We start from the raw sequence: 13228 nt of genomic DNA, 5'->3' as shown, positions 1-13228 counted from the left end.
ATGAAGATGTTTGACGGAAATCTTTAGTTGCTTGTAAGTAGAATTTTAAAGCACGAACCCCATCAAGACTGTAACAGACGTTCCTTCTTAGATGAAGAATATTAGGACACAAAGAAGGAACCACAATCTCTTGATTGATATTCTTATTAGAAACAACCTTAGGAAGAAACCCAGGTTTGGTACGTAAAACCACCTTATCTGCATGGAAAACAAGGTAAGGGGAATCACTTTGTAAAGCAGATAGCTCAGAAACTCTTCGAGACGAAGAGAAAGCTACTAAAAACAAAACTTTCCAAGATAGAAGCTTAATATCTATGGAATGCATAGGTTCAAACGGAACCCCTTTAAGAACTAAGTTTAGGCTCCATGGCGGAGCAACAGGTTTAAATACAAGCTTGATTCTGACCAAATGCTTTAACGTCTGGGACATCTGCCAGACATTTGTGAAGTAGAATAGACAAAGCAGATATTTGACCTTTAAGAGAACTAGCACATAATCCCTTCTCCAAACCATCTTGGAGAAAAGACAATATTCTAGGAATCCTAATCTTACTCCACGAGTAACCTTTGGAATCACACCAATAAAGATATTTGCACCAAATCTTATGATAAATCTTCCTGGTGACAGGCTTTCTAGCCTGAATCAGGGTATCAATGACCGATTCAGAGAAACCACGCTTTGATAAAATCATGCGTTCAATGTCCAAGCAGTCAGACGCAGAGAAATTAGATATGGATGCGTGAACGGCCCTTGAATTAGAAGGTCCAGCCTCATTGGCAGAGTCCACGGTGGAACCGAGGACATGTCCACTAGGTCTGCATACCAAGTCCTGCGTGGCCACACAGGAGCTATCAGAATTACCGAAGCTCTCTCCTGCTTGATTCTGTCAACCAGACGTGGGAGGAGAGGAAACGGTGGAAATACATAAGCCAGAATGAAGGACCAAGGCACTGCTAGAGCATCTATCAGTACCGCCTTGGGATCCCGGACTTGGACCCGTAACAAGGAAGTTTGGCATTCTGACGAGACGCCATCAGATACAATTCTGGTGTGCCCCATAGCTGAATCAGCTGGGCGAATACCTCCGGATGGAGTTCCCACTCCCCCCGGATGAAGAGTCTGACGACTTAGAAAATCCACCTCCTAGTTCTCTACTCCTGGGATGTGGATTGCTGAGAGATGGCAAGAATAATCCTCTGCCCACCGGATTATTTTGGTTACCTCCATCGAGAACTCCTTGTTCCTCCTTGATGATTGATATAAGCTACAGTCGTGATGTTGTCCGACTGAAACCTGATGAATTTGGCCGCAGCAAGGTGAGGCCACTTCTGAAGCGCATTGAAAAATCGCTCTCAGTTCTAAAATGTTTATCGGGAGGAGAGCTTCCTCCCGAGACCATAAGCCCTGTGCTTTGAGGGAGTTCCAGACTGCACCCCAGCCTAGCAGGCTGGCATCTGTCGTTACAATCAGCCACTCTGGCCTGCGGAAGCACGTTCCCTGAGACAGGTGGTCGTGAGACAACCACCAGAGAAGAGAATCTCTGGTCTCCTGGTCCAGATGCAGTTGAGATAAATCTGCATAATCCCCATTCCACTGTTTAAGCATGCATAGTTGCAGTGGTCTGAGGTGTAGACGGGCAAAAGGAACTATGTCCATTGCCGCTACCATGAGTCCGATTACCTCCATACACTGAGCCACTGATGGCCGAGGAATGGAATGAAGAACTCGGCAAGTGGATTAGAGTTTTAACTTTCTGACCTCCGTCAGAAATATTTTCATTTCTACCGAGTCTATCAGAGTCCCTAGGAAGGAAACTCTTATAAGAGGGAAGAGAGAACTCTTTTATGTTCACCTTCCACCCGTGAGATGTCAGAAAAGCCAACACGATGTCTGTGTGAGACTTGGCTAGCTGGAAAGTCGACGCCTGAATTAAGATGTCGTCTAGATAAGGCGCCACTGCTATGCCCCGTGGTCGTAGAACCGCCAGAAGGGACCCTAGCACTTTTGTGAATATTCTGGGAGCCGTGGCCAACCCGAAAGGAAGGGCCACAAACTGGTAATGCCTGTTTAGAAAGGCGACTCTGGAATTGATGATGATCTCTGTGAATAGGGATGTGTAGATACGCATCCTTTAAGTCCACGGAAGTCATATATTGACCCTCCTGGATCAGAGGTAGAATAGTCTCCATCTTGAATGATGGAACTTTGAGGAACTTGTTTAGAATTTTGAGATCCAAGATTGGTCTGAAAGTTCCCTCTTTCTTGGGAACCACAAACAGGTTTGAATAAAACCCTAGCCTCTGTTCCTCCTTTGGGACTGGGCGAATCATCCCCCATGGTATGTAGGTCTTCTACACAGCGTAAGAACGCCTCTCTTTGGTTTACAGACAATCGAGAAATGTGAAATCTCCCCCTTGAATTCCAGAAGATATCCCTGGGACACAATTTCTAAAGCCCAGGGATCCTGAACATCTCTCGCCCAAGCGAAGAGAGAGTTTGCCCCCTACTAGATCCAGTCCCGGATCAGGGGTTACCCCTTCATGCTGTCTTAGAGGCAGCTGCAGGCTTCTTGGCCTGTTTACCCTTGTTCCAAGCCTGGTTAGGTTTCCAGACTGTCTTGGATTGGGCAAAATTCCCCTCTTGCTTTGTAGCAGAGGAAGCTGAAGCGGGACCACTCTTAAAGTTCCGAAAGGAACGAAAATTTTGTTTGGCCCTCATCTTAATTTGATCTATCCTGAGGGAGGGCATGACCTTTCCCTTCAGTAATGCCTGAAATAATCTCCTTCAGTTCAGGCCAGAATAGGGTCTTACCTTTGAAAGGAATGTTCAAAAGTTTAGATTTAGATGACACATCAGCCGACCAGGACTTAAGCCATAACACCCTGCGTGCTAAAATGGCAAAACCTGAATTCTTTGCCGCTAATTTAGCCAGTTGAAAAGCGGCATCTGTAATAAAAGAATTAGCCAACTTAAGGGCCTTAATTCTGTTCATAATTTCCTCTAATGGAGTCTCCATTTGAAGAGCCTCTTCTAGAGCCTCAAACCAGAAAGCAGCTGCAGTCGTTACAGGAACAACGCACGCAATAGGTTGAAGAAAACCTTGAACAAAAATTTTCTTCAGGAGACGCTCTAATTTTTTATCCATAGGATCTTTGAAAGCACAACTGTCCTCGATAGGTATAGTTGTACGCTTAGAGTAGAAATAGCTCCCTCCACCTTAGGAACTGTCTGCCATGAGTCCCTTATGGTGTCAGATATGGGAAACATTTTCTTAAAAACAGGAGGGGGAGTGAACGGAATACCTGGTCTATCCCACTCCTTAGCAATAATATTCACAATCCTCTTAGGGACTGGAAAAACATCAGTGTAAACAGGAACCTCTAAGTATCTATCCATTTTACACAATTTCTCTGGGACCACTATAGGGTCACAATCATCTAGAGTTGCTAATACATCCCTAAGCAATAAGCGGAGGTGTTCAAGCTTAAAATTTAAAGGCCGTCATATCAGAATCTGTCTGAGGAAGCGTCTTTCCTGAATCAGAAATTTCTCCCTAGGATAACAAATCCCTCACCCCTTCAAAGCATTGTGAGGGCATATCAGAAACGGCTATTAAAGCGTGAGACAGCTTAGCATTTTTCCTTAACCCAGAGCCAAGTGGCCATGTCTTGTAAAGTAAATGAATGTGACGCACTAGAGGTACTTGGCGTCACTTGTTGTGACACTTCGGGAGAGCTAGATGGCGAACCCTCATTTACTTCTGACTGAGAATCATCTATTGCTCTATTTTTAAGTGCTAATATATGTTCTTTATAATTTATAGACATATCAGTACATTTGGGACACATTCTAAGAGGGGGTTCCACAATGGCTTCCAAACATATTGAACAAGGATTTTCCTTGGTATCAGACATGTTAAACAGGCTAGTAATGTAACAAGCAAGCTTGGAAAACACTGTAATCAAAGTAAATAACACTTAGAAATAAAAACGGTACTGTGCCTTTAAGAGAAAAAAAGCTGCACAAGTTCTGCAAAACAGTGTAAAAAAGTAGTAAACTTAACGAAATTTTTACAGTATTATCTTACAGCCTTAGTAACTTTGCACAACTATGCAAATAAACAATTAACCCCTTAATAGCAAAACCGGATTGAAAAAAAAAAAAAAAAAAGACTTACAGCTCTGCTGTGGCGCCTACCTGCCCTTAAGAACGATTTGTGGGGAAAAAACTCCTTTACAGCCCTCAAACACAGCAGGAACCTCTAGAAAAGCAGTTGAATGACTCTTGGTAAAGAAACTGCGCAACTGAGGCGCGAAAATAGGCTCTTCCCACCTCACTCGATGTTTTGAGGCCTATTAGAAAAACACCCGAGTGTCTCTTAATTAACCATGTGGGTTAAAAAACTAACACAAACCACAATGACCCCTTCAGTCCCTTTCAAAAAACGTTATAATTGCATCATTTACTGAACAAACAAAAAACGTTTTTTCCTAACAGTGTCACCAGTAACAAATGAGCCCTTCAAGCAAGCTGAAATTCCTATCCAAGTGTCTGAATACAGCTTACCCTTTCCCCATAGGGATATTGCCAGCCTTTTCTAGAATAAACACAGTCTGTCTAGAAAAACAGACTGAACATACCTTAATGCAGTTTAGCCTGCAAACCGTTCCCCCAACTGAAGTTTTCCTGTACTCTTCAGCCCTTGTGAGAACAGCAGTGGATCTTAGTTACAAAGTGCTAAGATCATAATCCTCTTTGCAGAAATCTTCATCTCTTTCTCTGCCAAAGAGTAAACAGTACACACCGGCACCATTTAAAATAAACTTTTGCTTAAGATACTAAAAAACTAACATTTTTGTCACCACACTCGCTCTGCACTTCCTAGTTACTTAGAGTAGGCAAAGAGAATGACTGGGGGGTGGAGCTATATAGGCAGCTCTGCTGTGGGTGCTCTCTGCCACTTCCTGTAAGGGAGGAGAATATCCCACAAGTAAGGATGAATCCGTGGACTCGATACATCTTACAAGAGAAAACATTTTAGTCTAAGCGTTATTTATCCTGAAATATAGACTAGTTTTGAATTATACAGCAAGATGCTGTATATTCATGGCTGCATTGTATTTTTTTTTGGTATTAAATTAATTTAATCCATTTATGTCATGCTCTCCCAGTTTGTTAGATTATGTTGGGCAAAATTGCTATCTTGAAGATATCACATATTAAGGATTTCGTAGGTCTCAAAACTGAATTTGTGCCTGCAAAAACAACATGCCCCTTTCTTCACAGCACTATTTTTTTTTTTAAATAAACAGTTGAAATATAGACCTTAAAAAGGGACATAATGAAAGAAAACTTGGGTTTCATATAGAGCATACAGTTTTCAGATTTACTTCTATTATCAAATTTGCTTACTCTCCCGGTATCCTTTGTTGAAGGACAACTGGCACTGTCATTGGGTGAGACAGAGACAAGCAGCTAGTTCACAGTAGTGCTTTGCTTCTGAGGCTATGTATGCTTTTCAACAATGGATATCAAAAGAATGAAGCAAATTAGAATTTAAAAATTGTTCTCTCAATCATGAGTTTAAAATTTTGACTTTACTGTCCCTTTAAGGCCATTGCTCCACTGCAAATCAACCCATACTAAGTTTCGAGTAGCTTTGGAGTGGTATAGATCTACACAAGGACAAGTGTGAGGAGGGAGAGGGCAAGCATTAAAATAACGAATTTGTTAAGGTAATTTTTTTACTTCCAATAAAGTAGAACTGAAAAGTTTATGAAATATGAATGATTACCCTATTAAACTGGAGATAGTTTACCTCCCAATAATTTCAATTATCTATATCTATGCATACCTAATGATAAATAACCAAATGAGTAATGGTCTGATATAACTGGAAAAATAATCTGAAGAGTTATTCTAAAAATTAAAACCATTCGGACAAATCCACCCTTGATTATTTCTTAGATTGTCTTTTGTTAAAACATTAACAGAACATGAAACACAATCTTTCCCTCTTTCATGATATAAAAAGAGCATGCAATTTTAAAACAACTTTTCAAATTTTCTTTTATTATCTAATATGTTTAATTCTCTTGATATCCTTTGTTGAAAAGCATATCTAAATAGGTTCAGCAGCTGCTGGCTCACCCATGTGCATTACTATTTCTTCAACAAAGGACATCTAAAGAACGACACAAATTAGATAATAGAAGTAAACTGGAATGTCACTTTAAAAAGAAAAAAAAGAAAAAAAAGTTTAACACCATCTGAAACCAGATTTACAATGCCATTTTTATAGGGTTTGGTATTTTAATTCTTACTTTCGGCATAAAGTTAATGGCAGCAAAACTATACATACATAAGGTTGGTGTTTTTAGAAGGTAAAAAAAAGGAAAAAAAAAAAGAAGAAAAAAAGTCCAATTTGGAACCATAAAGTGAAATAAGAAATTGATAACTACAATGCAGTTTACAATCGTTTTGTTCCATAAAAGTGCCATTTTGTCATTTGTGTGTACATCAGCAAAGTGTGCAGCAATAAAATCGACATCAGTAAACAGGCGATACATTTCTCATTAGAAGGCGATTACCGTATATACATCGGAAACCAAGAGGGAAAAAAATACATTGGGCACAAACCATATGTAATGTGAGATTTTACCTTGTCGACTGGGTGCTTTAGTGATGTGGCAGCCAGCTGCAGACAAATCGCTGCATTACTAGTTGCTGTTGTTCTCCCAGAGAGTCCACTGCATTTCACCTGAGCAAGCCGTAAATATTCTTCAGCTTTTCTATAAAATATATAAATATATTATATACACACACATATGCTGAAAAATATTACTATAGTTTACTAGTCAGGAGTTAATAGCACAGAGAGAAAAAGTTGCGTTTTATTCGTAGCTCCTCTCCCAGAGGCGCGATCCAGGCTCACTTCCATGTGAGATAGGGGGGAGGTGGGATGTGTGCAAAGTGTATCCTGAATAAGCTCTAGTAAGCTAAAAAGGGGGACATGAAAGAGGACTCGTCCACATTCCTAAAATCAGGCATCACCAAGTTAAACAAAGTCTGTTCCTTATATTAAAATGTATTCAGGTTTTATTAAGTACAGTTTAAAAAAAAAAAAAAAAAATCTTTTAAGGAAACAGCAGAAAAAGCCATGGTGCACAAAGGCAGCAGCGGAAACGCGTTTGATGTAAGGAATACCAGTACGGTGTACCATGGCTTTGTTATCTTATGCCGTTTCCATCAAGATTTCAGTTTTTAAACTGTACTTAATAAAACTGACACTTTTTAATATAAGGAACGGATTCTTTGTTTAACTTGTTAAAAGGGACACTCAGGTTTTATTACATTTTCATGATTCAGATACAGCATGTAATTTTAAACAACTTTCCAATTTACTTCCATTAAAAAAAGTGCAGTCTTTTATATTTGCACTTTTTTGAGTCACCAGCTCCTACTGAGCATGTGCAAGAACTCAGACTATACGTATATGCATTTGTGGTTGGCTGATTGATATCACATGGTACAGGGGGAGTGGAAATATACATAACTTTGAAATGTGTTAGAAAAGAATCTACTACTCATTTGAAATTCAGAGTAAATGCTATTGTATTGTCTTGTTATCTTGCATTTGTTGATTATGCAAATCTACTGTGTTTAATGGTCCTTTAAGTGTTTTATACATCCTGGACTATAAATTGTGTGTATATATAGTTTCTTAGGTTGCTACTAGTGTGAACATATAACTGCTTTTAACATTGTGAATAAACTTTTTGGAATACTTTCAAAAAGTAAAGCGGTCAGTGAAAAGAACAGTGTGCTGTAATTGTTTTCCTCCCCTTTAGTGTGTTCCTAAATCTATTTTACTTACTGTAGTATATAACATTGTTTAAAAATAGCTCATTTTCATTTATCGTGATAGAGACATACATATACACACCACAAGGCAGAGATGGCCAACTGGAAGCTCATGGCCCACATGCAGCCCTCCATGTTTTTGTGACCCATGGGGAAGAGTGGGAATTATAAAGAACAATCAAACAAGTTGGCCACAACTCAAAAAAGCTCTTTGGAGAAAGAGTGTATCCTACAACTTTATCTAAATCCAACTGTGTCTCTGGACATTTTTAGGAAACATGATGTGTGTGTTTAACATACATATGCGGCACTTAAAAGGGACAGTCTACAATAGAATTTGTATGGTTTTAAAAAAAAAAAAAAAAAAAATAGATATTTCCTTTATTACCCATTTCCCTGTTTTGCATAACCAACACAGTTTTAATATACTTTTTACCTCTGTGATTACCTTGTAACTAAGCATTTTCTGAAAGCCCCTTGATCACATTACTTTATTATCTATTTACTTGCATTTAGTGCTAAATCTTAAATAACTCCTTGGGCACGAACACAATGTTATCTATATGGCCCACATGAACAAGCAGTCTCCTGTTTTGAAAAGCAAATAACAAAAGCATGTGATAAGAGGCTGTCTATAGTGGCTTAGAAACAGGAAGAAATTTAGAGGTTTAAATGTTATAAAGTATATTAAAGTGAATCTAAAGTTGAATGAATAAGTGCCCGGTTTCTAAAAATACTATTAAAAACAGGGGCCCTTTCATTCATTAAACTTTAAATCGCAGCGTTGTTTTTAAATACTTACCTTTATCCCTTAGCAAACCAAGACCGGCGATCCTCCACCCGCAGCCCCTCTGTACTTACCTCAGCAATGACAAAACCAACTTCCTCCAATCATGGCTTGCACCCCAGGGAGTCCATCTCAAGAAGCCATGCAACGATTGGAGGAAGCCGATTTCATCATTGCTGTGGTAAGTACAGAGGAGCTGCAGGCAGAGTATCGCCGGTCTTTGTTTCCTAAGGAAAAAGGCAAGTATTAAAAGAATGCTGCAATGTAAAGTTTCATGAATGAAAGTGCCCCTGTTTTTAATAGTATTTTTAAAAACCGAGCACTCAGTCATTCAACTTTACATTAACTTTTTAATATAGCAATGTTGGTTGTGCAAAGCTGGGGAATGGGTAGTAAAGGCATTATCTATCTTTTTAAACAATTTTAGTGTAGACTGTCCCTTTAATGCTCCAAAATTATTGATAAGCTGCCCTATGTTTAATGGAGTTGGCTATCACAGCCATAAAGTATTTAAAGGGACATGAAACCCAATTTTTTTTCTTTAATGATTCATAGAGAATACAATTTTAAACATTCCAATTTACTTCTATTATATAATTTGCTTCATTCTTGAGATATCCTTTGTCAAAGAAATAGAAATGCACATGGGTGAGCCAATCACATGAGGAATCTATGTGCAGCCAACAATCAGCAGCTACTGTGCCTATTTATAAATGCTTTTCAACAAAGGATATCAAACAATAGATTGCGTGCTCTTACTAAATAATGAAAGGGAAAAAAAAAAGTTTCATGTCCTTTTAAAATAATAGTAAAAAAATAAAAATCACCGTGGGCTTCTAAATGTTATGCATGATCAATATATCACAGTTAATACAATCTCAACTACATACATGGTAGCGCCTTATTACAGGGTACAATTACGTGAAAAACAACAAAAAGACGGACATTTTAAAATGATTGCTGCATTAGTTGAGGTTTTGCCCTTTAACAATTGTCCCCACTGGAAAAGATACTCCAGCACAACTAATTCAGTCCTGTAAAGTCACGCTTACATTACACCCCACTGTAACAACGGACACTCACAATAAAACTCTATCAGAAGTAATCCCTAATTTAGGAGCCAGTCTCTTCAGAGTCTCGTAATCCATAACCTGTGACAGCAAAACTCGACAGATCACTCGCAATAACTTTCGCGGGAAATTAGAAGTAATATGCACTGCAATTGGTTAGCGTTAGTACCGGATATGAAAGATCCGATTGGTGCGTTCCTGTCATGTGTTCTTCTGTATACGTATTTTTAATCCGTGACGTAAACCTTCTAGGCAAAGTTCTCTGAAGATGTTTAGAATCTTAACCATTTGGCTGCTTGTCCCTGAGAGAGAGTAATTAGGGGGAATATCGCGCTTGTGACGACTAATGGGTACAAATCATGCAACGAGGGTGTTGAAATGGTTATATCTACGATTAAAGGGACACACAAGTTAAAAAAAAAAAAGTTTCACTGTGTGCTGCCTGAACGCATCTGATCTGATAAGCAAATGTGCAGTCATCATCAATTTTCTCCCAGTGGTGCATTGCTGCTTCTGAGCCTACCTATAGGGAATGGTTCAAAAAGGATACTACTAAGTGAACGAAAACAGTTTTATAAAAGAAGTAAATTGAAAAGTCTCAAAATGGTATGTTCTATCTGAACCATGAAAGTTGGTGAAAACAGTTTGCAATGTAAAACACTTAAAAGGACATGAACCCAATTTTTTTCTTTCATGATTTAGAAAGAGCATGCGATTTTAAACAACGTTATAATTTACTTTTGATATCCTTTGCAGAAAAGCATATCCAGATAGGCTCAGTAGCTGCTGATTGGTGGCTGCACATAGATATCTCATGTAATTGGCTCACCAATGTGTATTTATATTTCTTCAACAAAGGATATCTAAATAATGAAGCAAATTAGATTATAGAGTTAATTGTAATGTTTAAAATTGTATTCTCTATCTGAATCATGAAAGAAATAAATTGGGTTTAATGTCCCTTTAAACCCCCCCCCAAAAAAAAAAAAACAAGAACATATGACGTAATATTATTGTGCAACACAATTTTTTAATGTATGGCAAAGGGGCATTATAGTGTAAAAATAAAATGCATAAAATGACAAGGAAGTTGGTTTCTTATTCAAGCTGTTTCTTATTCATGATATTCTGTTTTTTATTCATGGAAGTTGGTTTCTTATTCAAAAATGGTGGCCCAATGGTTATTAACCCTTTGAAAATATCAGTTACTTATTCAAAAATGGTAATTACAGCACCTATGCTAGTGTTGGTATCAATTTCTGTGCCCAAAACTCCATTGGGCCAGGCTAAAAACAATTTCATCTCATGAAGGGGGATCTACCGTGTGTATATTCATAGTGAAATCATTGGCCCAATGGTTAATAACCCTTTGAAAATATCAGTTACTTATTCAAAAACATAAATTATGCTTACCAGATCATTCCCTTTCCTTCTGTATGAGGAGAGTCCACGGCTTCATTCCTTACTTGTGGGAATACAGAACCTGGCCACCAGGAGGAGGCAAAGACACCCCAGCCGAAGGCTTAAATACCTCCCCCACTTCCCTCATATCCCAGTCATTCTGCCACGGGTACAAGGAACAGTAGGAGAAATATCAGGGTATAAAGGGTGCCAGAAGAATAAACAAAAATTTAGGTCCGCTCAACGGAAAAAAAACGGCCGGGGGCTGTGGACTCTCTTCATACAGAAGGAAAGAAAATGATCTGGTAAGCATAATTAATGTTTTCCTTCTTAATATGAGGAGAGTCCACGGCTTCATTCCTTACTTGTGGGAAACGTATACCCAAGCTCTAGAGGACACTGAATGAAAACGGTAGGGTAAAAGAGAGGCGGACCCTATTCTGAGGGCACCACAGCCTGCAAAACCTTTCTCCCAAAAGCTTCTTCAGCCGAAGCAAAAACGTAAAATTTGTAAAATTTGAAAAGGTATGTAAGAAGGACCAGGTAGTCGCCCTACAAAAATGCTCCATAGAGGCCTCATACTTAAAGGCCCAAGATGAAGCCACAGCTCTAGTTGAATGAGCCGTAATCCTCTGAGGAGGCTTATGTCCCGCTATCTCATATGCTAAGCGAATAATACTCCTCAACCAAAAAGATAAGGAAGTGGAAGAGGCCTTCTGCCCTCTAGGCTTCCCAGAATAGACAACAAACAAGGAAGAAATCTGTCTAAAATCCTTCATAGCTTGAAGATAGAATTTCAAAGCCCGAACCACATCCAAATTATGAAATAACCATTCCTTCGAAGAAGAAGGATTAGGACACAAGGAAGGAACCACAATCTCCTGATTGATGTTAGGATCAGAAACCACCTTAGGAAGAAAACCCAACCCAGTATGAAGAACAGCCTTATCAGCATGAAAAACTAGGTAAGGAGGCTCACATTGCAAGGCCGCCATCTCAGAGACTCTGCGCGCCTAAGCAATAGCCAGTAGAAAAAGAACCTTCCAAGACAGTAATTTAATGTCAAACGAATGCATAGGCTCAAATGGAGCCCTCTGCAAAACTTTAAGAACTAGATTTAAACTCCAAGGAGGAGCGGCAGGTCTAAACACAGGCCTGATTCTAAACAGAGCCTGAACAAAAGACTGAACATCAGGAAGCACAGTGAGCCTCTTGTGCAAAAACACAGATAGAGCCGAAATCTGTCCCTTTAGGGAACTAGCAGAAAGGCCCTTCTCCATACCATCCTGGATAAGGCCCTTCTCCATACCATCCTGGATAAAGGAAAGAATCCTTGACCTTATGCCAGGAGAATCCATGCTCTTCACACTAGAATAAGTAGGTCCTCCACACCTTATGATAGATGCGACGAGTGACAGGCTTTCAAGCTTAAATGAGAGTATCAATCACTCTCTCAGAAAAACCTCTCTTTACTAGGACTAAGTGTTCAATCTCCATGCAGTCAGCCTCAGAGTATCTAGATCTTGATGAACAAAAGGACCCTGTTCCAGCAGTTCCCTGCAACAAGGTAAGACATCCCCACCAGGTCCGCGAACAACATCCTTCGTGGCCACGATGGAGAAATTAGTAACGGGGGAGAAGTGGTAACGGTGGAAAAATGTAAGCTAGACTGAACCTCCAAGGCACTACTAATGCATCTATCAGCTCTGCCTGAGGATCCCTGGACCGCGACCTGTATCTGGGTAGCTTGGTATTGAGTTGGGACGCCATGAGATCTATCTCCGGCGTCCCCCATCTGTTGCAAATCTCCGCAATCACCTCGGGATGGAGAGACCATTCCCCCGGATGAAAGGATTGTCTGCTGAAGAAATCCGCCTCAGAGTTGTCCACACCCGGAATGTGGATCGCTGACAGCAAGTAGTTGTGGGCCTCCGCCTATTCCAGAATCTGAGATACTTCCTTTTATTGCTAGGGAGCTCCTCGTTCCCCCCTGATGGTTGATGTAAGCCACCAAGGTTATGTTGTCTGATTGGAATCTGATAAACTGTGACGAACCCAGAAGATGCCAAGCCTTTAGAGCATTGAAGATCGCTCGAAGTTCCAAAA

The 13228-nt window shown here is 39.6% G+C and overlaps 1 protein-coding gene across 1 annotated transcript in view; it reads right to left on the bottom strand.

The window, feature by feature from the left end:
• ORC6 (origin recognition complex subunit 6) overlaps positions 1-9833 on the bottom strand; it is a 42268-nt gene extending 32435 nt beyond the window's left edge. Inside the window, exons 1-2 of the mRNA XM_053701872.1 lie at positions 9735-9833; positions 6663-6792 (exon numbers count right to left, since the gene is read on the bottom strand). Coding sequence (XP_053557847.1) covers positions 6663-6792; positions 9735-9799 — 195 coding nt within the window. The 5' untranslated portion in view covers positions 9800-9833. The remainder of the gene's footprint in view (positions 1-6662; positions 6793-9734) is intronic.
• Between the last annotated feature and the right edge of the window lie 3395 nt (positions 9834-13228).

This window comes from Bombina bombina, chromosome 1 (genome assembly GCF_027579735.1).
Source record: "Bombina bombina isolate aBomBom1 chromosome 1, aBomBom1.pri, whole genome shotgun sequence".
In the NCBI taxonomy this organism is placed as follows: domain Eukaryota; kingdom Metazoa; phylum Chordata; class Amphibia; order Anura; family Bombinatoridae; genus Bombina; species Bombina bombina.
The sequence above is the reverse complement of the archived record's forward strand: the minus strand, read 5'-3'. Positions and strand labels throughout refer to the sequence as shown.